The sequence below is a fragment of the Lynx canadensis genome, chromosome C1, assembly GCF_007474595.2.
Source record: "Lynx canadensis isolate LIC74 chromosome C1, mLynCan4.pri.v2, whole genome shotgun sequence".
Taxonomy (NCBI): Eukaryota; Metazoa; Chordata; class Mammalia; order Carnivora; family Felidae; genus Lynx; species Lynx canadensis.
In genome coordinates, this window is record NC_044310.1 from 102,972,515 (window position 1) to 102,999,638 (window position 27,124).

Here is a 27,124-nt window from a genome sequence, read left to right on the forward strand (position 1 = left end):
CTGTAGAACATCTCCGTAGCCTCTAGATCGTGAGAAAGCTGAAGCCTGCCTGAAGGCTGACGTTCCCGGACAGGTGTTTCAGTCTGGAGTCTGTTTGGTTCACTGGGGGTGGCAGCATGCCGAGAACCATCTCTCTGGTTGTTACAGACCTGTGGGACCCCGGAACGCAGGCCCCCCTAGCCACCAGAGCCAGGCAGTCACGGGTATCAATCACAAAAACCAGGGCACGGGTATCAATCACAAAAACCAGATGTAACAAGCAGGCACCAGACATGGAAGAGCTCCCCTGCAGAGATTCTGGCACTCTGGAGTGTGGCAGAGGGACAGTGTGAAGATGGTGCCCTCCCTCCAAGGTCTCAGGAAAGGCTTATAATTAGCTCTTAGGTGTGTGTTTAATTAGAAGCTAATAAGCCTCATTTATAGAAAGATTGAGCTCTTGGGTCTCTTGGCTCTTGCTGTGCCCTGGGGGTGGTAGCTGTTTAAGAACTCTTTCTTCATTTGTTAACGTCCTGTAAAGCCATGACTATAAGCCCTGCTGGTCACCAGAGCTAGGCAGTGTAGAGGTGTGCCCTGGCAGCAGCTGCAAAACTCAGGGCTCACCAGGGAAGGGTGTAATCTCCTTTCTGGAAGATACTGGTGAATTGGAATGAGGCTGAGGGAAAGTGCAAAGATGGCGTCCACCATCTTCCATTCCCGGAGAGTACCTCCGTAGGCCCCTGTACGTGTACCAAACCAGAAGTTTGCCATTCAGGCCAAAGCTCACGGACAAGCAAATAGGCCTCTTTCTCAGAAAGACTGGGGGTGTGTTTTGTCTGCTATCTGTTCAGTGCCCTGGGTGTGGTAGTCTGCCAAGAACAGAATTTCCCAATTGCTACTGTCCCATGGGACCCAGCAACACAAGCCCTCCTCACCTCCAGAGGCAGCAATCAAGGAGCATCCCCTGGGTAGCATTTATAGAAACCAGGGCACCAGAGGTTAAAAACTAGGGCATCAAGTGTTTGTAGAAGCTCCCATCTGGGAGATACTGGTGTTCTGGAGCACACAGAGGGATAGTGTGAAGATGGCACCCACTGAAGAAAGAAAAAAGGGGGGGGGTGGGAGGAGAAAAGGAAAAAGGGAAATGAAAAGAGAAAAAGAGATGGCATAGCAAGGCAGAGAGAGCGCAAGAAGATGGCGCCACCGGCTTCCACCCCTGGAGAGTGCCCAGCAGGCCCCAGCCCCCACACCAGTGCTTTACAGTTTGGAAGGGAGTCTTTTTCACATAAAGTCCACACTTTTCAGAGGGTTGCTTCTGTGTAGGTGAGTCTGTGTGTGGGTCCTTTTAGAGTTGTTCCTCAGTTTCCTACAACCCTATGGATTTTTGTGGATGCCAGCCCCATTGGTTTTCAAAGCTACATGTTTTGGGTGCTTGTCTCTCAGGTGCTGGTATTGAGAGTTGGGTGCCCACTGTGGGCACCCCTTGGCCCTCTCCCGATTGTGGGTCCTGTCTTGGAGTGGGGTTTATGGTGAGATTGTGTCTCAGTTTTTCCTGCCCTCTGCAGTGTGGTTTCCCTCTCTTGCCCAAGGTGGAGAGGTCACTGCCAGTTTTTAAGTTTTTTTCAGAGGAAATGGTTCCATATATGGCTGTAGATTTGGTGTATCCATGGGAGGAAGTGAGTTCAGGATCTTCCTACGTTGCTGTATTTTTAAAACTTTTATTTTATTTTATTTTATCCTATTTTATTTTATCTTGTCTCTAATTTTGTTTATTTTTAATTTGAGTATAGTTGACATGCAATGTTACGTTAGTTTCAGGTGTACGACATAGCAATTCAGCATCTATATGTTATGCTATGCTCACCGCAAATGTAGCTACTGTCTGTTACCACTTAATGCTATTAAAATATCATTGACTGTATTCCTATGTTGTCTACAGCTGGAAGCCTGTATCTCCCACTCCCCTTCACCCATTTTGCCCATCCCTTCATCACCACCCCCACATTGCCATCTTGAACTGGAACCCCAGTTATCTGAATTTGCCTACAAATGGGGATAATACCTAGTGCATGACATTGTGGTAGATATTAAATGAGACCGTTTATGTAAAGTGTTCACTGCTCTTCCTGGTATTTAGGAAGTGCTTAATAAAAATAGCTTGTTCATTTTTTTTTAATATTCTACAATTATTATATACCATCTACTTTATTTTTAAAGGTTATTAGTTCAAACCAGAAAGTTATGTTCTTGTTAATAGTATGTTTGGGGTCTTCCCTTTCCCCTAGATATGGTTATTGTCTGAAATTGGATTTTTTTTTCTTAAAGGAGAGAGAAATGTGGCTCCATGTGGATTTCAGATATCTTCTGCTGTCCTTGTGCACTGTTAAACATTCTATATGCAACATCATTTCGGTTCTTAAGTGCTCCTCCTCTGCTGAAACAAAATTTAATCCTGTCCTGTCTTGAGTTTTCCCTTCAGCACAGATAGCAAATTTAAATGGTTGCAATTAAGCAGACAGACACATGTACCCTCCATGTGTTGTTGTTTGTAGTTATGTTGCATTAGTAATGCCTCTTTCCTAGAATGGACACTGGCATGAGAGCTAGGCACCATACAGGCCAGCTCCCAGGTTGACTTCTTCATCTGTCAAGTGCATCCCGTGACACTGACAGGCTGTTTAGGTCTTCAAATGTAACAGTGACTGAGTCTGCTCAAAAAGCCATTTGGGGGGAAGAAAAGTCATTTGGAAGTCAGCAAATGTTTATATTTCTATGACTTCCGAGCAAAGGATATAGCTATGGTGTTGTTTAGTTGAAGTCTTTAGGAGATAGCTTAGCTTGTGTGTGTGCTGAAATGTCTGCTCTTCAGACTTGCTGTATTTTTTATTTCTAGGGATTCACCTACGTTCTTATCAACTGGAGGGGGTCAACTGGCTAGCCCAGTGCTTCCATTGTCAGAATGGCTGCATCCTGGGAGATGAGATGGGCCTGGGTAAGACCTGCCAGGTATGTTACTACATAAAACTACATAACATACCTGCCAGGTATGTTACTACATAAAAACACTACTAGTAAGTGTTTTTATATTAGGAGGTGAAATGCCTGAACCTTTGTTAAGAGATCATGTCCTTGGTATTGACTTTTCTAGTTACGAGGATGGTTTTGAACTGTCACTATGCTTATCTAACCTTGACATTGGATTGCAATTAATGGGCAAGGTTTTTCTCTATGTAAATCAAATATACCTGTCCCAGGGATCAAATTGACTCTGTCCTCCTTTGTAGTAAATACTTCTCTCTAGTTAATGGGATTACTTCTAACATTTGTCTCTTTTCCTTAACGGGTGGTAGAGCTACTTCTCATTTCTGTGCCATGCTAGGGAAGTTCAGAGGAAGTATCCTGTGTTCCAGAATGCCTGGGCCATCTAGTGGTAGGACCTAGTTTAGAGACCTGGAGAACGAGATGTGGCCTCCTTGAGCGTTGATAAGCAGACGGTGTGTTGAGATCAATTATTCTGGTAGGATGATCACCAGCACAGCCCTGTGTTGACAGATGTCAGTGGTAGGGTTGGATTGATTGAAAGTTCAGATACGGACATCCCTTCGGTTAGTCACACAAGGTTTACTTATCTATAGAATACCAAAGAAAGTCAGTGCAGTCAGGATATACAGCAGAGGCCACTTGATCAGAAACTATGGAAGTGTAAGTTTCCCCATACCAAAAAGGTTTTTGCCAGTAAACACATAGAATGAGTGAAGGTCTCATTGTCCTTTTAGAAGTTCAACTGGCCCCTGCAAGCCTGACCCTCCATACATAAACAGTCCAGTTGGAGCAGTTTGGCACATAGCCCTGCACATTGTGTGTGACTGTGTGTGGGAGACTACTTTATCTAAGCCAGGTGTAGCTCATTGATCTTGGCACTCTTCAGAATAAAAAATGACCTGTGAGTATGGTACCCTCAAGGATGTCATTTGTCACTCTCAGGTTTCTCAGGCAAATAAATTGGGTTCTAGTGTGTTCCTGAACTGAGAGCTGTAGAACTAGAACAAAGGTAAGTTTTCTGGATGTCTCTGGGAGCCAGTCTTCTGACGAGACACTTGGGTCGTGGGGCGTCTGGGTGGAATAGTCAGTTAGGCGGCTGACTTTGGCTCAGGTCATGATCTCATGGTCTGTGGGTTCTAGCCCCGCGTTGGGCTCTGTGCTGGCATCTCAGCCTGGAGCCTGCTTCTGATTCTGTGTCTCCCTGTCTCTCTGCCCCTTCCCTGCTTGCTCTCTGTCTCTCTCTCTCTCTCAAATAATAAACATTAAAAAAAAATTAAAAAAAAAAAGAGAGACACTTGGGTCGTGTACAGAGCCCCCCCACCTGCAGTCTCCTTTGCTTCCCGCATTGAACCCCCTGACTTCATTCAGAGCCAGCAAATTCCACTTGTCCTTTGCCTTTCTCCAGAGTGTTCATACAGCTCTACTTGAAGTGCCCTAAAAACATTCTATCATCTTGCTAAAATTTTGTTTAGAATTTTCACATTTGTGTTCATGAAGGATATTTGTCTCTAGTTTCCTTTTCTTATAATGTCTTTGGTTTTAGCGTTGTGGTAAAAAAGATGGGCTCATAGAATGAACTGAGAAATATTCTGTCCTCTTGAGTTTTCTAAAAGAATTTGTGTAGAATTGGTATTGTTTCTTCTTTAAATGTTTGGTAGAATTCACTAATGAATCCAAATTTTGTAGATATATCTGGTTTATGGTAACAAAAGATAAGTTTTCTCTCAATAGTAACCTCCGTGAAAGCTGAACAGAATGATTTTCTTCTAGTAAGTACTTAATTTGGTGATTGCTCTGGCACAGTCTGGGCTGCGAAGCAATGGATAGTTAAAAAAGGAAATGATTTCCATTGTAAAATTAATGTAATCTCAGTTAAAAAGTAATTGCCACCCTCTAACCACAACACTCTAACCATAACCGTGGGCAGCAAGGTATCTGAAATGGCTGACATTATAGTGAGCATATCATTTGTTTGCTTGTTTGTTTTAAGTAGGCTCCATGCTGGTCGTGGAGCCCAGTGCAGGGCCTGAAGTCATGACCCTGAGATCAAGACCTGAGCTGAGATCAAGAGTCTGACACTTAACTGACTGAGCCACCCAGCAGCCCCTATAGTTTGTATTTTATTAATCTAACACTGTCATTGTAGTTACCCATTTGATTATATTCTTCACAGTCATTTTCTGCTGGCTACATAATACTTCATCAAGAGAATTCATAATTTACTTAAATATTCTGTAGATGAGGAATGACCACTTCTCCTCCTTTTGTGCTACTTAAATTAACCTTACTGTGAACATCCTTGGGCATATAACCTTTTCAGGATTTTGGATTGTATCTTTAGGATAGATTTTCACAGAAATGGTTCAGCATTTGGGAATGGGCTCCTTAAACATTCTGCTTTATAAAAGCAAAAATGTATTTTCTCTGTATATCACAGCAGACATTTATTTATTTATTTATTTATTTATTATTTTTAATAAACTTTTTTTTAATTTTATTTTTTATTTTTTAAAATTTACATCCAAATTAGTTAGCATATAGTGCAACAATGATTTCAGGAGTGGATTCCTTAGTGCCCCTTACCCATTCAGCCCATCCCCTCTCCCACAACCCCTCCAGTAACCCTCAGTTTGTTCTCCATATTCATGAGTCTCTTATGTTTTGTCCCCCTCCCTGTTTTTATACTATTTTTATACTATTTTTGCTTCCCTTCCCTTATGTTCATCTGTTTTGTATCTTAAAGTCCTCATATGAGTGAAGTCATATGATTTTTGTCTTTCTCTGACTAATTTCACTTAGCATAATACCCTCCACATAGTTGCAAATGGCAAGATTTCATTCTTTTTGATTGCCGAGTAATACTCAATTGTATATATATACCACATCTTCTTTATCCATTCATCCATCGATGGACATTTGGGCTCTTTCCATACTTTGGCTATTGTTAGTGCTGCTGTGTCCCTTCGAAACAGCACACCTGTATCCCATGGATTAATGCCTAGTAGTGCAATTGCTGGGTTGTAGGGTAGTTCTATTTTTAGTTTTTTGAGGAACCTCCATACTGTTTTCCAGAGTGGCTGCACCAGCTTGCATTCCTATAAAAGTTTTTTTTTTTTTTTTAACGTTTATTTATTTGAGACAGAGAGAGACAGAGCATGAATGGGGGAGGGGCAGAGAGAGAGGGAGACACAGAATCGGAAGCAGGCTCCAGGCTCTGAGCTGTCAGCCCAGAGCCCGATGCGGGGCTCGAACTCACGGACCATGAGATCGTGACCTGAGCTGAAGTCGGACGCTTAACCGACTGAGCCACCCAGGCGCCCCCCTATAAAAGTTTTTTAAAAAATATTTATTTATTTTTGAGAGAGAGCGAGAGAGACAGAGCGCAAGTTGGGGAGGGCCAGAGAGAGAGGGAGACACAGAATTTGAAGCAGGCTCCAGGCTTTGAGCTGTCAGCACAGAGCCCAACCCAGGGCTCAAACCCATGAACCTTGAGATCATGACCTGAGCTGAAGTTGAATGCTTAACCGACTAAGCCACCCAGGTGCCCCTATAGTAACCTTTTAAAGAAACTTTTAAAGGCTGTGTGTACAGCCTTATCCTAAAATGTGCCTATTTGGCTTTACAAAGATTTTTGTTTTTTAGGCCTACTTAAGCTTATGAATTATTTATTGTTTGTTTTCCTCAGTAGAACATATGTTCCGAGAGAGCTAGGAGTTTTGTCTGTTTGGTTCAGTGTTATATTCCAGAACTTAAAACAGTGCTAGCAAATAGAAGGTGCTCTATAAATGCACATGGAAGGACGGCAAACATTAGGGAAAGGAGGGAGGGAGTTAGGAAGGAAGGCATCCTCCCTCAGGAGAGTGTGGCAAGCAGCGGAGGCCACCTCGTGGTAGGTCATCTTTAGTCACATCTTGGAAGTCCTTGCCTTAGGTTTTTGGAGTGTTCTTGATCTTGTGCATTATTTGTATTTTTTCATTTATTTCTGTTTGTCTTTCCTGATTTTTTCCCCTTTGCATTGCAGGGTTAATTACATAAATACTGAGCTTCATTGCTTGTTAACTATTGATGTAATTGAGTACCATGAATTTCTTTGGCAATTATATTTACGCTTAAAGGATTTCACTCTAGGATTGGATGACTCTCCCACTGTGTGGAAGATTGTACATTATTGTTTTGTACACCAAGTCTTCTGTAAGAGTTTGTGTTCCCTACAAGGTTGTGGGAACTTTGTAGTTGTTTCTCACGGAAAAGTAATAAATGTTATAAAAATTGCCTTCTTTTTGTGTATTCCAGACTATTGCTCTCTTCATTTACTTGGCAGGAAGATTAAATGACGAAGGACCATTTCTGATTCTTTGCCCCTTGTCTGTTTTGAGCAACTGGACAGAAGAGATGGAGAGGTACAGAGTAGATGTAGCTGAAATTTTGTTTTTTACATTGAGTATGATTTTTTTTTTCTGGTGATAGTGAAATGTGATAAAGCAACATATTGTCCTAAGCAGTGATTTTATTTCTTCCAGAATACTCTGACCTGAGCAATAAAGGTAGAGACAGAATCTGATGGGGGGAGGATTAAGTGGGTGTTATTGTTACTCAGTAACAACACAGAATGGTACTCAGTAAATTTTGCTGAACTAAAGGAGAAACTATCTTTTTCACAGTGACATAGGAAGTAACCAACATGGAAAAAAATAGTTTTCTCTTTAGAATTAGCACAAGGCCCTTGTAGATGTTCATCTGATCCTTCCGTCTGTTCACACAGAAACTTACCTATAGGTTTACCTGTTACCATAGATAAGATTTCAGAGTTCAGGACTCTTTCTGGTTGCAGGACATCTTGAAGTCTGCATGTCAGTAATCCTTCCATGAAATGTAATTTTCTAGATATGCACACCCTTCCCTTTGGCTGTACATTGGTGTTCATCTACCTCTTTTCTTGGATCCAGATTTGCTCCAGGGCTTTCCTGTGTAACATATGCAGGTGACAAGGAGGAGAGAACCCACCTACAGCAAGACCTGAAACAAGAGTCACGTTTTCATGTGCTGCTAACTACCTATGAGGTTTGAATTTATTTCTATCAAGAACTCTTAACCTTGGGACCGTAGAGGTTGGAGAATCTACTGGAATTAGGTTTAGTTTTTTTGGAGAGCATGTATTTTTCTGGGAGAGAAGTCTACTTTCATTAGATTGTCAGAGAGGGATTGTGACCAAAGGAAGTGAAGGACTACTGTGTTCCAAATTTGCTGAATGTCTCTTCTTTCCTGGTGCGGCAAGAGCAAAGGTGCCCCGGTGAAGGGGGTGGCATTTGAGCTGCCTGTTGGCCAGTGAATAGGAGGAAGGAGGAGGCAGGCAGGGGAGAGGGTTTTGTGGGCTGAGGGGTTGCCTGTTACTGCAGGACGAGAGTAGAGGGTACTCAGTTCCAGTCTCATTTGAAGTTTTTAGTTTTAAAGTGAAGGCAAGACCTTCCACTTACTCCTGCCTAGGTTTTGTTTTTCTTCAAGATAGTGCTACTTAGAAGTTATGCTCACAACTTTTTTTTACTTAGTGAATGATTAAGACTTAACTCTCCTAAAGTATAAGATTTAGCTAACAAGAAACTAGTTTATTAATACCAGTTGTATTAATACTAGCCTTTATAATGTGTCTTTTTCCTTAATTTTTCAGATTTGCTTGAAAGATTCATCATTTCTAAAATCGTGAGTATGTTGCGGTACTTCAGAAACTGTTGAATATATCATGAGAGTCACATCTTTCCTTTACGTTTTAGTACTTTATGTTTCATGTCATGTCTGGCACATCTTCCTGGTATGTCTTCCATGAGTCTTACTTACAGATTGGTGTGGCATAGAGTAGTCCTGCAGTCTAGCCCTTACTCATTAGCTGTGTGTCCCTGGGTTACTTAACCTTAGTGAACCTCAGCTTCTTTGTTGGTAAAAGGAGGATAATCTCTACTTTGGATGGCTGTTGTGAGGATTAAATAAGGTGTCTGTGATGGGTGGTTAATAAATACTAGATTCTTTGCAGATTGCGCAGATACCTTTTAGGACTGCTATTTAGAGATTTTACTGCAATATAGGAGGTGAATTATTTGAGCCTTTTCCTGGAAGTATCTTAAAGTAGCAGTCAGTGCTATGAAATTAACTTTTTAGGAAGGGAGTTTTAAATATACTTTTAATTAGTTAGCTTTCAGGCTTTCACATCAGCTCATGATGCATAGGAAGCTTAGATTTAATTCTTCCATACCACCTAATACCATGGGTGATGTGTTGCAGTATAGGGTTGAGACTACAGTTACAATGTAAATTCAACACTAGCTAGACTTTAGGTACATAAGAAAAGGTACATTGACAGGGTTTCATTCTCCAAAGCATGCGTAGTTTTGATGTGGTTAGGTGGGGAGAAACTTCTGTTTTCAAAGTGCTTCAATATTTTAAATGTTCTCATCTAGCTTCTTCTGAGTTGGATTTCTGTTTTCATCTTATTTTGAGATACTGAAGGCCCAGTCATAGATTTCATGACTTCCAACCCATAAGTTTCCTTTAAGTAAGCATGTTATCTTACTCTTCTTAAGAAGAAAATAGGCTTGGGGTGCCTGAGTGGCTTAGTCGGTTGAGCGTCCAACTCTTGATTTCAGCTCAGGTCATGATGTCAAAGTTCGTGATTTTGAGCTCCGCATCGGACTCTATGCTGACGGTGCGGAGTCTGCTTGGGATTCTCTCTCTCTCCCCTCCTCTCTCTCTCCTTCCCCTGCACGCTCTCTCTCTAAATAAATAAATAAACTTTTTTTTTTTTTTTAAAGAAGAAAATAGGCTTCCCTCTCTTTTTCTTTTTTCTATAATTAGTATCTAACGTAATATTTGTTGAAGATCTCTTCTCTGGAAAGACACTGTTTGGGTGTTACCAGCAGTGCCAGGAAAGTAAACTGTAGAGCTCCCTAAGAGGACATAGACTCCAGTAGAGGGAGAGGCACTATACAGATATTCATAGTACAAGGCAGGATGTGGGAAGTCTCAAAAGGCGAGAAAATTGGGACATAAATTTTTTTTTTTTTTTTTTTAAGTTCATTCATTTTTGAGAGAGAGACAGAGTGTGAGCAGGGGAGGGGCAGAGAGAGAAGGGAGACACAGAATCTGAAGCAGGCTCCAGGCTCTAAGCTGTCAGCACAGAGCCCGACGCGGGGTTTGAACTCATGAACTGAGATCATGACCTGAGCTGAAGTCAGACACTTAATCAACTGAACCAGCCAGGCACCCTGTTGCATATATGTTTTTGATTACTTAAAGTATCCTAGGTGACCTTCATGAAAAGCCTAGTAGGCAAGTATAGATCTTCTGAATGAAGAAAGCAAGAGATTAGGTAACTCAGCTGAGGCCACATTGCTAATAATGGCAAAGAGACATCCAAATGTACCACTTGGTGTTGTGGAGACTTTTTCTTTTAATTTTTTTTTTTTTTAATGTTTATTTTTGAGAGAGAGCGTGAGTGGAGAAGGGGCAGAGAGAAAGAGGGAGACACAGAATCCGAAGCAGGCTCCAGCCTTTGAGCTGTGAGCACAGAGCCCAATGCAGGACTCAAACCCACGATCCATGATACCATGATCTGAGCCGAAGTCCGATGCTTAACTGACTGAGCCACCCAGGTGCCCCTCTTTAAAAAATTTTATTTATTTTGAGATAGAGCGAGTGGGGGAGGGATAGAGAGAGAGAATCAGAAGTAGGCTCTGTGTGCTGTCAGCATGGAGCCTAATATTGAGTTCAGTTTCATGAACCACGAGATCATGACCTAAGCTGAAATCAGGAGTCCAACACTAAACCGACTGGGCCACTTAGGTGCCCCATGTGGAGACTTTTGAAGAGCATCTCAAAAAAAATAAACATCTTGAGGCGCCTGGGTGGCTCAGTCAGTTAATCCTCTGACTCTTGATTTTGGCTCAGGTCTTGAGAAATTGTTGTTGTAATTTACTATGCTACAAAATGTGCTTTGGAAGTAGCCACCAAAGACCTCCATACTAGTATATCCAACAGATGTATCTTCCTGGACGTCTGTAACATTTGATCTTATTCACTGCTTCCCCATTTTTTTAAATTACGCTTTTTAAGCTACTGTGACACCAATTTCTCATAATTTTTCTTCTGGGTTTAAATCTCAGCTCCACTGCATTCTAGCTTTATGACCTTGACCTAGTTACCTAATCTTTCTGAGCTTTAGTCTCCTTGTTGGTAAAATGAGCACAATAATGTCTACTCACCATATTCCTTTGGATTAAATAACAGACATAAAGCTCCAAGCACAGTGTCTGGCACATAGTTGGTGGTCATAAATGTTTCCTTTTGCTTTCTGTCTCCAGCTCCTTCTTTTCTGCCTTTATGCACAGGTCTTTCCTGTCTTGGGAAAAAAATTCCCTTAAATTTACTGCCTTATCCAGATGTTGTCTCATGTACATGGCAGGCTTTCAGATAAGAAAGAAACTTGAGTGTGTTTCTAATAGAATGGGCTTAATATTAGTCTTGCCAACAATAGTTATTTTTATGGTAAGACTTTTTGGCTATAAGATATATGTTGGAGTTTTTACACAAAACTGAAAGCTTGGATTTTTCTCTCACAGCTTCCCTTGGAGTGTTCTTGTTGTGGATGAAGCTCACAGGTTGAAAAACCAAAGCTCCTTGCTGCATAAGACACTTTCAGAGGTAAACTCACAGGATAGTCTTAGTTTTTGTATAATCTCCTTTTGAAAAATACTATTTTAGGCCTGTGTAGAGTTAGTTAAGTTGAAACATTTTTTTTTTCAGTCCCGATTTCTCTAGGGCTAAATAAACATTTCATGAGTGACAGAGGTAGTACTTATATGGCCCCACTGCTCCTTCCTCTCATCTTTTACACAGGAAATAACGTGTACTGAAATCTGATTATCAGGTAATAAGATGCTATCCCAGTAAAATACATTGTAGTTTTAGAAATGTTTCAGCTCTCTTTTGATCTTCTTCAAAGGGGTAGTTCTTTAAAATTAATCTTATTATAACTCTTCTGTCTGCAATAGCAGTTATATCTGACATATTGTACCCTTCCCCCCATTTACCATCTTAAAAAATTTGACAGTTCACATGGAGTCATAAAGAGACCATTGCATGCCATTGACTATTAGCTGCAGTCTCTCTTGTCTTTGTCATACTTTTGAGTGTGACACCCTTGATCTCCTTCCCTTCTCTTGATCTTTGCCATCATTCTGGCACAGTGAGAAATGAGAAATGTCAGTGTAGCCCTAGCCTTGCCCTCTTTTCTGAGGAGCCAGTGGAACAGCTTGTGAGTAAAAAGTGCCTTTCTGTTTGCTGACCTCATAAAGGCTTATTCATGAGACCGCATGTGTGAATTCCTGTGACCATCACTGAAGTTTGGTCCCTGTCCTATAACCAATCAGATAATAAGATTAGAGGTGACTTAGAGGAAAGTCTTAGGTCTGAATTCTGTATTTAATGGCTAAAAGTTGGAGTTTTTGATATTTTGATGAAGATATGGTCACTGTTATTGGTCCAGTCTCAGAGATTGCTATCCCCTGGTGGGGCTGACTCTGCTCTGTGTTTGCCTTCATTTTGGGACTCTTAACAGTATCTTTTTCCCAAAGGATTGTCATATTCTGGCACCTTACTCTATAAGACACTGCATCATAAACTACCATGCCAGTTTACTAAAATATAATGCGAGAGGAGAAGCGGGTGTAGTAAAGGAACCCCAGGTTTGGAGTGGGGAAACTAAGTTCTATTGCTGGCCCCAGAGCCTTTCCTTGTTCATAAGGAAACTAAGGCTCAGAGATTATGTGAGGAAATTTTGTGTGTCATCTAAGCATTCCTTTTTAGGTGAGGTTTGAATCGCAGACGACTTGTTGGTTGGAGAGAAATGCATTTATTGATAGGGCTGAGAGGTGGGCTAATACTGTTTTCAGCTTGTTTGTGAAAGTTGGAAGCAGTTTGTATTGAAACATAGGGAGTTGGTTCTACAATTTATGCTACGCCTCGTTTACGTTTACAAAGTACATTCACAAAGTAAGTACGGTACCTTGACAGAGTAAGGCTGCTGTGGAAGATTATGTAGAAAAGTTTATAAAATACTGTATACAACAAGATCAGCTCCGGATTTTTTTCACCCAGTGATAAAATGGACACTACTCTGAATAAGTACGTGAGCTCATGTGACAGTCTAAGTTGACTGTAGTGACCGGCAGCCCTCATCTTTTTCGGTCACCCCAGCTGTTTGCTTGGTGAACACATATTATAAAAATTTGAGTTGGTTATTGGAAGCATTGATTTCTGACCAGTTCTCATACTTGAAGTACTATGAAAACATTGTCCTACAAGCAGAGCGGGCATGAATGGATGGACATTGATTAGACAATTTAAAAAGAAAAAAAATAAAAGAGATTGCAAAAAAAAAAAAATAATAATGACATTCTCAAATCAGTTTTAATTGCATTTCATTTGTTACCTTACTACAAAGCTGTATCATCTTATGACCCTTTCCCAAATCTAAATACAGAAACACAAGAATAAAAATAAAAGCCGTTAGGGGCGCCTGGGTGGCTCAGTTGGTTGGGTGTGCTTATAGCTCAGAGCCTGGAGTCTGCTTCAGTTTCTGTGTCTCCCTCTCTCTCTGCCCCTCCCCTGCTCATGCTCTGTCTCTATCTCAAAAATGAATAAAAAAACATTAAAAAATAAATAAAAGCCATTAATAATTTACTCCCCTGCATACATTAACATTTGACATATCTGCTTCCATATCCTTTGCTGTGCATATGAACACCTAAACATATAAGTATGCATACTGTTATTCTAGAAATCAAAATATACTGTATTTTTATATTTAATAAGTATGTCTATATACATAAGGGTATATATGTACATGTACACACACTGTATTTCATTTTTTTAAATGAAATATATAAGATACGGCTTTCATTATTTAACTCAAATGGTATAAGTTCTTATAAATGTCAATTTAGAGCTTGTCTTTTGCTTAACCTAGTATCTGTTACTGTTTTTCCTAACCTTTTATTTCATTATTCTCTTACTCTTGGTGTTCTCATCACCTGCTCAAAATTTAAAGAGTTTCTTTCATTTTATGCTGTATGAGGCTCAGAAACATCCAGAAGTCTTGATGTTTTGGATGTGATACACTAACGTTTTACAAAAGGACATTCTTTTAGTCTAGATCTTTTTGCTTCCTGCTTGTAGTGGTGGGCCTGATGCTATAGCTTTTTCAAACTCTTGAGTATATACCATGTGCTTCTGAAGTCTCAATAGACTCACCATGTGGGTAGTAACATACTGCTTGAATTCTCACAAAGATTGAACAATAATAATCATATTGAATATTCATGTAGTACTTCAGAGTTCACATAGTGATTTTACTCACCTCCTTGTAACAGTTTCTCCTTCCCAGGATTATTATCTCCTTCTTACAGTTGAAACTGAAGAGGTATTATTCCTACCATCAAACAGCTGGCATACAACTTGAACCTGAGTCCTCTGATTTTATGTCTTCATTGTCACCCCATTAAATCATGCCTCTCTCTGTAAAGGTTTTCATGGGTAACTCATGTAAAGGTTTTTATGGGTAACCTCTTGCTTTCCGAGGTTATGGATTTTTAATTTTTATTTTATGTATTTGAGTTCTCAGTAGTCTTCAGTCTCCTGTTGACCGGAACTCCCATCCAGAATAGCCTCCAAGAGCTCTACTCCCTCCTCAGTTTTGTGGAGCCTGATGTCTTTCCCAAGGAGCAGGTGGGAGATTTTGTTCAGCGTTACCAGGATATCGAGAAAGAGTCCGAGTCAGGCAAGTTCCCTTCCTACAAATCATGCCAAGAGGTCTGGGCCCAGAAACTGGCCTGGTGCATAATAGACACTGGTTATAGATAGAAAAGAAAGAGAATTGATAACCAGACGACACCTTCTAGGGAGAAAGAGCCACCCAAAACTAAGGTGGTGCTAGATCCCCTCATGTCGTTCCCAGTTGTCTGCTATTCATGATTCTTATTTGTTTGTTACGTGATTCTACAGCGGGGCTTCATGGGTCATTTTTGGAAGAAATGGAAAGTGTCTGCTGGTTTGCAGACTTTTTTCCCCCTCACCTGTCATTTCTATAATTTTGTAATCTGTTAACTTTCTATGCTATTTCCTGAGGCAGAAAAGTATATGGGGTGCCAGAGTCCCGAACTACTCTTCAGCATTCCACAGCACTGGTGTTTCTGTTCGCTGTGCACCAAAATCAGAAGTCTGGGATGGATGCATGGTGGGAGTGAAGCAGGAAGCATCCTCGTTTGTACAGCTGCCAGTTGCGGTCTGCCTCTTGCATCCTTGCCCCTCTGCCTCGTAGAATTCTCTGTCCCTGTAGTATTATCCCAGGACGAGTGTTCAACACCAATGCTAGGCAGGCCTGCCAGTGGGTGTGCATGTCCTGGGTGAGTAGGAGTTGGAAGGGCTTCTCACACCTTGCCCATCCTGCAAGCTGAAGATTGCCCATCCTGCAAGCCTGCTCTCGTTGCCCCCATGTTTAGGGTCCAGATAAAACACACGACAGCCTGTCAAATATTACATGGGACATACTCCTATTAAAAAAGTGTCTGCTGTTTATGTGGAGTTTATATTTCACTGCATTCTTGTATCTTGTTTGCTGTACCTGGCAACCCGACTTGGAGCAGAATGCCAGCTCAGGCTAGTTTTTGAAGTTCATGACCCCTGGGGAAGGAGCAGGGGCGTTGAAGTGGAAAGAACTAAGTTTGAATGCAACATTAACATCCAGCTGTGTGACTTTGGATAAGTGTGCTTAATTTCGCAGAGACTTGCTTAACGTAGCTATAAAAATGGGGACAATAGTCCTTGTCCTACACTTACTTCTAAACCCTTATGCTAGTCAATCAAATTAAGTGCAGAAGTATCCTGGAAACAGTACAACTCCATGCAAATGAGATTATTAATAAAAATCCAGTTCTTTGAGTGTTCCTAGTTCTTGAGTTGAGAGCCAGGAATAGTTTCAGAAGGAAATGGGAAAAAGAACCCAGTGAAGAAAGAAACACAGTTGATCCTTCAGTACAGGGGTAGGGTGCTGACTGCCCTCCCATGGTTGAAAATCTGCTATAACTTTTTGACTTCCCAAATTTAACTGCCAATAGCCTGCCGTTGACTGGATGCCTTACCGATAATGTAAACAGTTAAGACATATTTTGTGCATTACATGTGTTGTATGTTGTATTCGTACAATCAAGTGAGCCAGAGGAAAGAAATGTTAAGAAAATCCTAAGGAAGAGAAAATACATTTACAGTACCATAGTGTATTTGTTGGGGGAAAAAAAAAATCTACACTTAAGTCAACCTGCGTAGTTCAAACCCACGTTGTTCAAGGCTCACCTGTATTATGAAAAATGACAAGACTGGTCTAGCATGTGGAATTGGTATGAAAATTTTGTCCTACACTTCTTGTGTTGTTGGTTTCTTTCCTTACACAGCAAATGAACTACACAAGCTCTTGCAGCCATTTCTGCTGAGGCGAGTGAAAGCCGAGGTAGCTACAGAGCTTCCCAAGAAGACAGAGGTGGTGATATACCATGGCCTGTCAGCATTGCAGAAAAAATACTACAAGGCCATTCTGATGAAAGACCTAGGTAATCAGAGGGCACTTGACTGCTTAGAAACTCAGGATGTGATTTTCATGGAGGGGAATATTTTATCATCACGCATGCTTCGTATAGCAATATGGGATGGGATTTTGTATTCTGAATATCGTTCAGTCAGCTGCAGTGAAACTGTGCGGGGTATCTTTACTATAACGCAGACTTTACTGGTTGTTGCACTGGTGAAATTTCCTTTTCTTCCCCCACCCAATTGTCCATACTGTGTAGCAGTTAGTTAAGCAAACATTCTAGGTATGCCAGTCACACCTTTCATCTTTCCACCCTGTCACATATTTAACATATTGCACACCTTTTTTGTTGAATAAGATTCACTGGGAGGAGTTGGGAGTGGAAACGGAGTCTGTCGCTTTGCATTTTTTTTAGAGAGAGCATGCACGCATTGGGGAGAGGGACAGAGGGGGAGGGAGAGAAAATCTTAAGCATGCCCCATGGTCAGAGTAGAGCCCAATGTAGGCTCGATCCCATGACCCTGGGATCATGACATGAACTGAAATCAAGAGTTGGATATTCAACTGACTGAGCCACTCAGGTGCCCCAATATGCTGCTAATTTTTAATGCAATTCAGTGAAATTTAGGAGGTTATTATAGGTTTGAGAGATATATACTGAAATAAATAAGGTTATTTATGGAAACGTAGAGTTTTTGAGTTTTTTTGTTTTTGTTCAAAAGTCCATTTCTCCCTGTGTATCTGTTTACAGCTGCATTTGAAAATGAGACAGCAAAGAAAGTTAAACTTCAGAATGTCTTGTCCCAGCTTCGGAAGTGTGTAGATCATCCGTATTTGTTTGATGGTGAGACAGTGCCCTTTTTTCTCACATTGCTTTTCATGAATATTTCTGTGGCCAACATCATAGCAAAATTCTTGAAAAGAATTGCCCATATTTACTGTCTAGTGTTCTCCCTATTTTCTTTCTAATTTTTCTATGTTGGTGTAATTTAGTATACTGTTCATATTCAACTTTCTTCATTTGTCCCCTTAATGTCTTCCCCATGGCTTTGATTTTTCTTTTCAAATTCAAATCCAGCCACAGATCCTGAATTATATTTGGCTATCTCCTTTGCTTTTTTTTTTTTTTTTTTTTTTTTTTTTTTTCTTTTTTGGTCTTTCATGAAATTTCAGTTTTGAAGAATCAAGGCCAGTTGTTTTATGGGTTGTCTCATCTGGATTTAAGGATCATGTCTTCGTGTTTAGATGTCCCGTTGTCTTAAACCCACTCCATGGCCAGCCTTTCATCATCACCATTGAACTTTGCAAGTTTACCGGTGATACCTTCAATGGTTGTCCATTCGCATTTTAATTAACCTCTTAAAACCTTTGACACAGTTGATCACTTCTTTCTTGAAACACTTTCTTCTTTTGGCTTTTGGAATGCTTTCTATTACTTCTCCATTTGCCTGTATCCACTCCTTCTCAGCCTCCTTTGCTGCTTTCCCTGTACCTTAGAGATGTCTGCAAATTTCCCTCTAAATGTTGTTTTAGCTACACACCGCATATCTCAATATGTAGTATTTTCATTTTCATTCAGACTAGGGCTTTTTTGAGTCATTCTGACAGGTAGCCTTTGGGACGCTTCCAGGACTTTTGCGGCCTTGGGAGCCCTAGAATGGGTAGGACCAATGTGGAGGGTTTGCTGCAGTTCTTTTAAGGGAGTGTTTGCCAGGTAGTACTATGAATTGCAGAGTCTTAATCAGGTGCATTTCAGAATCTTTTTTTAAGGCAGGGGGGCATTGGGAACTTGTAGATTTTGAAAGAAACCCTCTAGGTTATTCTGACTGCCATCCCCCAGCTTGAGAATTACTAGTTTATACATCTAAGCTGTATTTCTTGATTTGTTTTCTCAAGCGAGAGTCTCAAATTTTCAATTCTCTGGACTTTAGCATGTCCCTGTGCCTCCTTTTCCTAAAGAGTGGGCTTGTTCCTTGAATGGACATTTTTTGTCATATTGGGGGTATTGGCTCTGTGATGTTAAGCAGCACTGGGATTATCATGCAAACACATAATTATAAAATGCCTTAAAGAGAGATGAGACTTGGGCCCATTATCAGAAGGAGCTTGGCCTCTTGCTGTAGCCTTGCCTTTGGCTTCTCTACTCAAGGAGTCTGCCCTGACTGGGGACACATTTTTCAGGTGTGGAACCAGAGCCTTTTGAAATTGGAGACCACCTGATCGAGGCCAGTGGGAAACTTCATCTACTGGATAAGCTCCTGACATTCCTGTATTCCAGGTAGGTGGTTGGTTCACATTTTCTGCTCTGAGCTGGTGATTTTTAAAACCAGAATAATGAACAACTCATTGATTTCTTGAGACTAATTCCAGTTTTCCTTTTTTTTAAGACCCCGATTCTGGTTCCATCTTCTCGCCAACTACACCCACAGCCATCCCCATCCCACCCCATCCCCTCCATAATCATCCTTCCTTTTCCTGAATTCCTATAGCACCTAGGATCCTAATCTAGCACTTGGCAATGCACTGCCTTAATCTGTTGTCTGGTTAATTGGTATTAATCTTATCACTCTAGCTATATTGTTTAGTTCCACAAAGAGATAACATCAAGCATTTCTTTTTTAATTACTTGCTGGTACCTTGCATTAATTGGCACCTAATGAAGGCTTAGTAAATCTTCACTTTGGTTAACCTGTGGCATTTGGTTCAGGGCGAACTTGGGGGATTCTTTCCCAGAGACATGAATTGGGTAGCAGAAGACTAAGTCACTTCTGGAGCCTTAAAATGTTCAGCTAAGTGTTCAGTAGGCTGGTAGCCAGCCTCTACCTGATCCTTCTGGTCCCCAGTAGGACAGAGGAGTCTAGAAAAAGCCCAGCTTCCCAAGGGTTTCTAAGTTGTCCCTATGGGACAACTGCCCCAAGTGGGCCTGAACTAACCTCAAAATCTCAGATTTGGCGAAATCACCCAACATTAGGAATGTGCAAATCAAATAATTGCATGTCTTATTGTATTTTATTGGCTGTGATATATCTACTATAAGTGTGTCTGAGGTAGAGGAGGACCCATAAACATCTTCTGTCCAACCTTTTCATTTCACAGGTGATAAAACAGGCCCAGAGTGGTCATGACTTGTCTAAAGTCACACAGCCAGCAAATGACAGAGATGGGATTAGAATTGAGGCCCTTGGCTTCAAGTTCAATGTCCTTTCCAAGTATTTGGGGCTAGAGTCTTGAAAGGGTTCTTCATAATTGTTCCTTTATGTGCATCGCAAGCTCAGATTAAATTAGTTTTCCTAATGAGACTCTTGTTTTGATAGTGCCGTATTTCTTTATGAAAACTTAAATAATACCTGATAACATAGGACTGTAGGCTCATCTTCATTCTTGACTTAATTCATTTTTCCTTTTCCTTTCCTCTCTTCTCCCTGTATGTAAATAAGTTTTTTTAATGTATTGTAGGGGATATGAGATGCCACCTGCCCCTTGCTTCTCTAAAGTGATACTTTGCAGACTTTTCAACTAATATAGCTGGAGATGAGAGGCTAGTGATTTTATACTCCCCAAGGAGAGAATGGCTATGGATGGCTGACCCCAAGTTCTTTGGGGTTTCTGACTTGGGCTTTTGTGCATTTGAATTTTGCATTTTATTCTTCCTATATCTTTCTTTATTTTTCTGTTAAAAAGAAAGTGTATTTTTCTCTCCATTAGTAAATTGACATTCTAGAAAGAGGTTTCTTGGTTGTACTAGGACTTTCTATAGCCTCTAGTGCATTGACATTTGCTCCTGGGAATATCCCCACTCCAGTTTGAGAACTTGTGCTCTGCAGGATATGACTACATGTGGAGCTATTTATGTGGAACATTTAGCATGTCTGAGGAAGTCTCTGTAAATGATTATGATATTTATATTTCCCCTTTGGTAATTGTATTCTTTGGTAGGTTTCACCTGAGGGAAACTCACCTTAAATACCTAGAGTTGGCAGCCTTTCCTTTTCTCTTTCTTGCCAGGGGCCATCGAGTTTTACTTTTCTCCCAAATGACCCAGATGTTGGATATTCTCCAAGACTACATGGACTACAGAGGTGACATCCCTTGGCCATTACGTTGCTTAAGCCTTTTTAGCAGTCCATCAGGTCCATGAAGAGTAATCTGGGGTGTGGGGATATTACAGAGGAAAGTAGTGAAAGAACATTAGCCTGAACCAAAGGAAGATTGAAAGTAAGGAGAGAGGTGTGTCACACAAGGATTGACAGCTGGGTAGAGACACATGAGCAGAAATAAACACACACATTCCCACTGGCGATGTGATTTAAAATTACGGGTACTGGAAGAAATGTGAGTTGCAGAAATGTTGAGTGATTTGAAAATGCTTGCTAAAAAAGAACTTTCAGTGTCTTGTAACATTCAACTCAACATTTGAGCATTTGTTCAGGAGCAGTAGAGAAGATGAAATTATAGAGATTCCACATATCAGCCAAGCGAAAGGAATTTTTTTTCTGTATAAACAATAGGGAATGTAAGTTATTACCTGGGTATCCTGTTTAATATATAATAAAATTATTGTGGAGGGCTTCTGGATGACTTAGTTAAGTGTCTGGCTCTTGATCTTGACTTAGGTCATTATCTCACAGTTTGTGCATTCAAGCCCTGTGTCGGACTCTGCACTGATAGAGCCTGCTTGGGATTCTCTCTCTTCCTCTCTCTCTGCCCCTCCCCTTGCATGCTCGTGCTCACTCCAGCAGGATAAATAAACTTTGAAAGAAATGTATGTGGGATGATGGGAAAAGGCTGTAACATTGATTGTTCATGAGATCAGTGGTGAAGGAGTATCAGCTTCAGACCATACAAATTTAAAACATGAATTCAGAGTAGGTCTCTCAGAGCCACTTGATGCCCTCCAAGTACTGTAGTATATCTGGTCCATTGGACACTTGTCAGGAAATGCCATAGGCATGTTGAGGAATCTCTAGATTCACAAACAGCGCTTGAGAGTAGGATTCCCCTTCTTGACAGGGTTCTGTGGTGATGGGTGGAGAATCTGTAGCTTCATTGAAGGGAAGCTGCTGGGCCATTGGGCAGGCTCACTGACCAACTCCCAAGTGCTTGTCTTACTGCTTGCATAAGTTAAGAACTCTGTCGAGGCACAATTGGAAACTGCCCTGCAGCATGGTTCACAGTGTGCTTCAGGGTTGGTTGGGATAGTCAGAATTGACTGTTAACTCCACGACTGTCAGATACGTCAACTGCATGTATTTCAAAAACCCAGAGAGCTATGTTATGTTGTGTTCTTTTGTTTTTAAATGTTTTATTATTTATTTTTGAGAGAGAGACAGAGCATGAGCAGGAGAGGGGCAGAGAAAGAGCAAGACACAGAATCCGAAGCAGGCTCTAGGCTCTGAGCTGGCAGCACAGAGCCCACTGTGGGGCTCGAACTCACCAACTGTGAGATCATGACCTGAGCCAAAGTCAGATGCTTAACCGACAGCCATCCAGGCACCCCTATGTTGAATTCTTTTGTAAAACAATGAAATGTCCCCTAAATTTAGATTTTTCCCATGGGATTTGCTTGAAGTAGAGGTATACCTGTATACAGAAAGGGATAAAATTAGCATTTGCTTCTGAGCTGACAATGTTTTATTCCCCAAAGAATATGTGAAAAGGGTTTATATTTCTGTTTTCTTTTTCTCTGTGAAGGGTACAGCTATGAGCGCGTGGATGGTTCTGTGAGAGGAGAAGAGAGACACTTGGCCATTAAGAACTTTGGACAGCAGCCTATTTTTATTTTTCTCCTGAGTACCAGGGCAGGTAGGCCACATAACCATTGACAAAAGCAGACAAATAAGGGGAGATACAGTACTTTTACATCCTGGCCATTAGCATGTTTTTCCTTAATTCTCTGAAAGGTGAGGTCATTAAGGAGGAGCGTAAAACAGGGGAATTGAGGGATTTGTTGTAAGTGTATCGAAGTACTGGGCTCCTAGCATGGGGTTCTTTCCTGTCCAAGTTTTCTAAGCTGCCAAGTAAGGCTGAAACCAGGGATTGTTGGAAAGTAATTTTAACCTGCTTTGACCACTGAGCTGGGTTGTCCTGTAAGATGTCTGTAATTCACATTCAGTAGAGACCGCTCTCCTTCCCAGCTATGAATTTGGGAAGTGAGATAACAACCTGTCTGCTAGTTATCCCTCCTCCTTACATAGTCTGGAATAGTGCTGTGAAAGCTTAATCAAGTCTAGCTTTTTAAAAAGTTGTGATCCTAATGAAATTGCCACCTCTTTGGAATTATTTTTAATGTGACTTAAGTCATAAATATTTTTATATGACATTTGTAGTGCTTTTATACACTCTTCAGTTGTTTGAAATCTGTTCATGGAGATGAAATTATTCTTATGTCATGGAGCATGCAGACCTTAGTGTTGAACTTCTAGAATCTTAGTTTCATTATCTTAGTTTTTGTAGACCTGAATCTTAATGGAATGGATGCAAGAACATTAGGGGGATGTGTGTCCTCTATTAAAGAGACCTCAACATCTTTCTAAAGAGAGAGTTCTATCTTAAAAAGTATTTAAGTGTCTGGTATGGTGAGGGTGCATAAAAGACGTGTTAAATAGAATCCCTGACCATAAGGAGATTTTCTCACCTGTGTGTGTCTCATCTCTGTACTACAAAGATATAATCTGATTCGTTTGGCTTCACTCGCTTCCAGTGTCATAGACTGCACCCTTCATCAGCCATTTATTCACGTCCTCAGTTGTCTCTGGGGTGGTCTTAGGAGAAGCTGGAAGGATCAGGGCAAATGCATCTTCAGTGTTGGGAAAACAGCTCTCCTTCTGCTGTAATGATTTTGTCATCTTCATATTCCGAGAGTGGCATCACGTTTGAAGGTCTAAAATTAGGAAGAAAGAGTAAGCTCCTTGGAGTACTAGAATCAGTCAAAACAGAGTAATCTTTTAAGAATGGAAGCAATCCTGGACATGAGCCTTTTCCAAACAATGATGATCACATTTGCTATCACTTTTTAGCTGTAAATTAGCAGGGTTATTTATTTAACAGGTTTCCCTCCAACTTTCAAATAGTTCTGTGATTGAATCATGTTGCCACCGGGTGGCAGTGGTAGCTCGTGAGATGTTCCAAACAAGAATGGAGAATAGCTTATTTGTAAAACATCACCCCTTAATTTAATGAGGAAGCGCTGAACTCAGATGTTAACCCAAGAAGAAGAAAACTTTTATGGCTCACGCTGTGATGAAATAAGTGCCAGGGAGATTCTCTGGCGTAGTGGGTGAAAGCGAAGGCTCTGGAGCCAGACTGTGTGGGACTGACTCCTGCCTCTCTCATTTCCTGGCTGTGTGATCTCTGCTGAGTCCCTGGACTTCTCTGCTCTTCTGTCTATAAAATGAGGGTAATAATAGTAAACTACTCATAGGGGTGTTGTGAGGATTGAAGGAGTCAGTATACATAAAGCGCTTAGAACATTGCTTGGCACGTAGTAAGCACAGCACAAACATAGCTGGCATTATTATAAGGTCTAATTTAGCATCTCTCAGTAATCAGTCTTTATTATGTCTTTATTCCAGCTTTAATTTTATATGAAGGCTTTAATTAGAATGTTCCTGCCTGACTTGTCTTGAGAGCCAGCTTACAGTCGGTAGCCCATCTCAAAAGTTAGTCCTTAATTCAAGCTGTTGGAACAAGCCCTTTCAGGCTTGCTTGTCTCCGCAATGAGCTGTAACGACCCTGGCAAGAGGGAGTCCCTCTTGTACTTGTTTCCACATTAATCAAAGACAAAGCTGTAATTTGCTTTCATGGTTCTCTTAATTAATTCTCATCATCCAAGAAGCCTCCTCATCCCTTTTCCTACAATGCTGAAGAAAGATCAGAAAGTTGTCCCATGGAGTGTTCTTATCCTGTGACTGGTTTTGTTACCCACTCTTTGATTAATGTGGAAACAAATACAGAAAAGACTTTCTAAAGTTTTCTCCAGTCAGAGAGAGGTAGTTTCGTGCTCTGCTGAGGAGTGTAATAAATAAATGTCATCCCCTGCTCTCATTAGCTTGCATCAGGGATCTTGCTACCTTAGCTATAACCTGCAGTGGATATTAACTCCTCTCTTAGCAGTGTCCACAGCAGAAGACCCCTTGCATATTTAAAACTGTTTTCTTTTGAAAGAGTGTGTGTCCTCTTTCACAGACTATTCTAAACAGACCAAGATTTAAAAAATTTTTTTTTTTTCAACGTTTATTTATTTTTGGGACAGAGAGAGACAGAGCATGAACGGGGGAGGGGCAGAGAGAGAGGGAGACACAGAATCGGAAACAGGCTCCAGGCTCTGAGCCATCAGCCCAGAGCCTGACGCGGGGCTCGAACTCACGGACCGCGAGATCGTGACCTGGCTGAAGTCGGACGCTTAACCGACTGTGCCACCCAGGCGCCCCTAAACAGACCAAGATTTTTAAATGGAAGAGATGTAAATTGGCTTCCTGGGACTAACTTCAGTATGCACTTTTACTGTTTGCCCCTGCTCCCCTCATTCTGTTACTTTCAATAGTTAAGTTTTCCCAAGTCAGGCAATAGGAGCCCAGGCAGCAGTGTTAACCACTGCAAGGTCCTGGAGTTCGGGATGGGTGTTAGTCTGAAAGGTGAGGCCAATTGTTTTGTCTGATCTTAATTTACTACTCGTCCCTGTAGCCTTGCACCTTTATGGTCTAGCCCGTAGCCAGCTTGCTGCTGATCACATTCCTTTTGCATTGTTTTCAGGTGGAGTGGGCATGAACTTAACAGCTGCAGATACTGTTATTTTTGTTGACAGTGATTTCAATCCGCAGAACGACTTACAGGCAGCTGCCAGAGCTCACCGGATCGGCCAGAACAAGTGAGAGATTTCAGCATCAGTGTTTTTCCACATCCCTGGCTCCTCAGCGGTTTTTGGTTGGGGAGGGAGGTGAACGACCTGGTGGGCCCGGTGACATCCCAGACTGGAGGGTGAGAGAGCACTGGGTTTTAGCCCAGCTTTGCTGCTGACTCGTTGAAGACTGCTGGCCAGCACACATTCTTCTTGCACACGTGATTTGTTAAAAACCACAGTCAAGCCATGAAATAGAAGCCATGAACTTCTAAAGACGAGAAGGAACCTTTAGAAGTTATTTAACTCTTTTTTACCTGAGTTAAGGTCTGATTCAGTTTAAAAATGAAGTTCTGGCGTTGTAGAGTTAGGCTACAAAGATCATGGAGATCTGCCTGAGGTTTTCCTTCACTGTTCCCATCAGGAACCTCAGTTATGGCCCCTCGTCATCCCTTGACTCTCTTGGAAATCTTCAGTGAGTACCTCTGGGAGGCCAGATCTCTCTAACAGATGCTCATGTCCACAGTACAGTCTCCCTTTAGCTGTACCTGAGCATGGCATTTGGGGTTTGTTTCCCTTTAGGTGTATTGACCTTGCATGCTGTGTTCATCTGTGTGGACCCTCACAGCACATTTGTCTCTTGACCCCGTACAGGTCTGTTAAAGTTATTCGGCTGATCAGCCGAGACACTGTGGAGGAAATAGTCTGTAGGAAAGCGGCCTCCAAACTCCAGCTCACCAGCACAGTCATAGAGGGAGGCCATTTTACTTTGGGGGCCCGGAAACCTGCAGCCGATGCTGACCTCCAGGTATAAGATCTTATTCTTCCTTTAAGAATGTGTCCTGTTTGTCAGTATTTTCTTGTGGGTGAGAAAGCAGATGCAAAGAACTAGCTTTAAAACCCATTGTCCCCAGCTACACATTTGTTCCCAGGTCTGTTCCACACGTACCTGCCATACTGTCTACTGCATGCAAGCAAGGAGCTAAAAATGATTGTGATGAATAAAGGTAGCAGAATATGGAGTGACAGGGATGGGTTTTAGATCCCCTGACTTGGATTCACATCCAAGCCTTGACACTTACTGGCTGTGTGGCTTTGAGCAGATAGCTTGACCTCTCAGATCTACTTCAATTTGCATTTTCAAAAAATGAGAGTATTGCAAGTTACCTCAGAGGAGTGTTAAAAAAAAAATAGATAAAATAGAGAACTCGGCATAATAAATGATGGTTAATCTCATACCTTGTCTTAACCCCAGAGCTTTTGATCAGTGAGTGATCTTCATAGTCAGAGGATGGTAAATGAGATCAGGAATTCAGAATTGTTCCATAGGAGAAAATGGATGAAAGATGAGAGTTAATTGCTTGAGGAAGGGAATATTGGATAGGAAACCAATGCTGACTTACAGATTTTCTCTTCTGGAATGGGGCTTCGAGTTACTCTACAGCAGCCCCTGGGTTAAAATTAGAACTCATGATATATCCTAGATTCTTCCATTTTGCCCAAAGGGATCATATTCACTGAAACAGTTGGAGAGACGCACTTCCGATAGTACTTAGCACAAAGTAAGCATTCAGTAAATGTTCACTGCATCTGTCTCACTGTAGAATAATGAAACTGCTTTCCCTCTTTCAGGACTTCAGAAC

At 41.2% G+C, this 27,124-nt stretch overlaps 1 protein-coding gene across 3 annotated transcripts in view; it reads left to right on the plus strand.

Moving 5' to 3' along the window:
* The window catches only part of CHD1L (chromodomain helicase DNA binding protein 1 like), a 59,852-nt gene that overhangs the window by 9,822 nt on the left and 22,906 nt on the right, over positions 1 to 27,124 (plus strand). For all 3 annotated transcript variants that reach the window (XM_030325179.2, XM_030325180.2, XM_030325181.1), the window contains exons 2-14: positions 2,870 to 2,982; positions 7,312 to 7,418; positions 7,965 to 8,079; positions 8,684 to 8,715; positions 11,625 to 11,706; positions 14,680 to 14,842; positions 16,512 to 16,667; positions 17,397 to 17,489; positions 18,827 to 18,923; positions 20,651 to 20,724; positions 22,337 to 22,447; positions 25,397 to 25,511; positions 26,136 to 26,289. In XM_030325179.2, the coding sequence (XP_030181039.1) occupies positions 2,870 to 2,982; positions 7,312 to 7,418; positions 7,965 to 8,079; positions 8,684 to 8,715; positions 11,625 to 11,706; positions 14,680 to 14,842; positions 16,512 to 16,667; positions 17,397 to 17,489; positions 18,827 to 18,923; positions 20,651 to 20,724; positions 22,337 to 22,447; positions 25,397 to 25,511; positions 26,136 to 26,289 (1,412 nt within the window). The remainder of the gene's footprint in view (positions 1 to 2,869; positions 2,983 to 7,311; positions 7,419 to 7,964; positions 8,080 to 8,683; positions 8,716 to 11,624; positions 11,707 to 14,679; positions 14,843 to 16,511; positions 16,668 to 17,396; positions 17,490 to 18,826; positions 18,924 to 20,650; positions 20,725 to 22,336; positions 22,448 to 25,396; positions 25,512 to 26,135; positions 26,290 to 27,124) is intronic.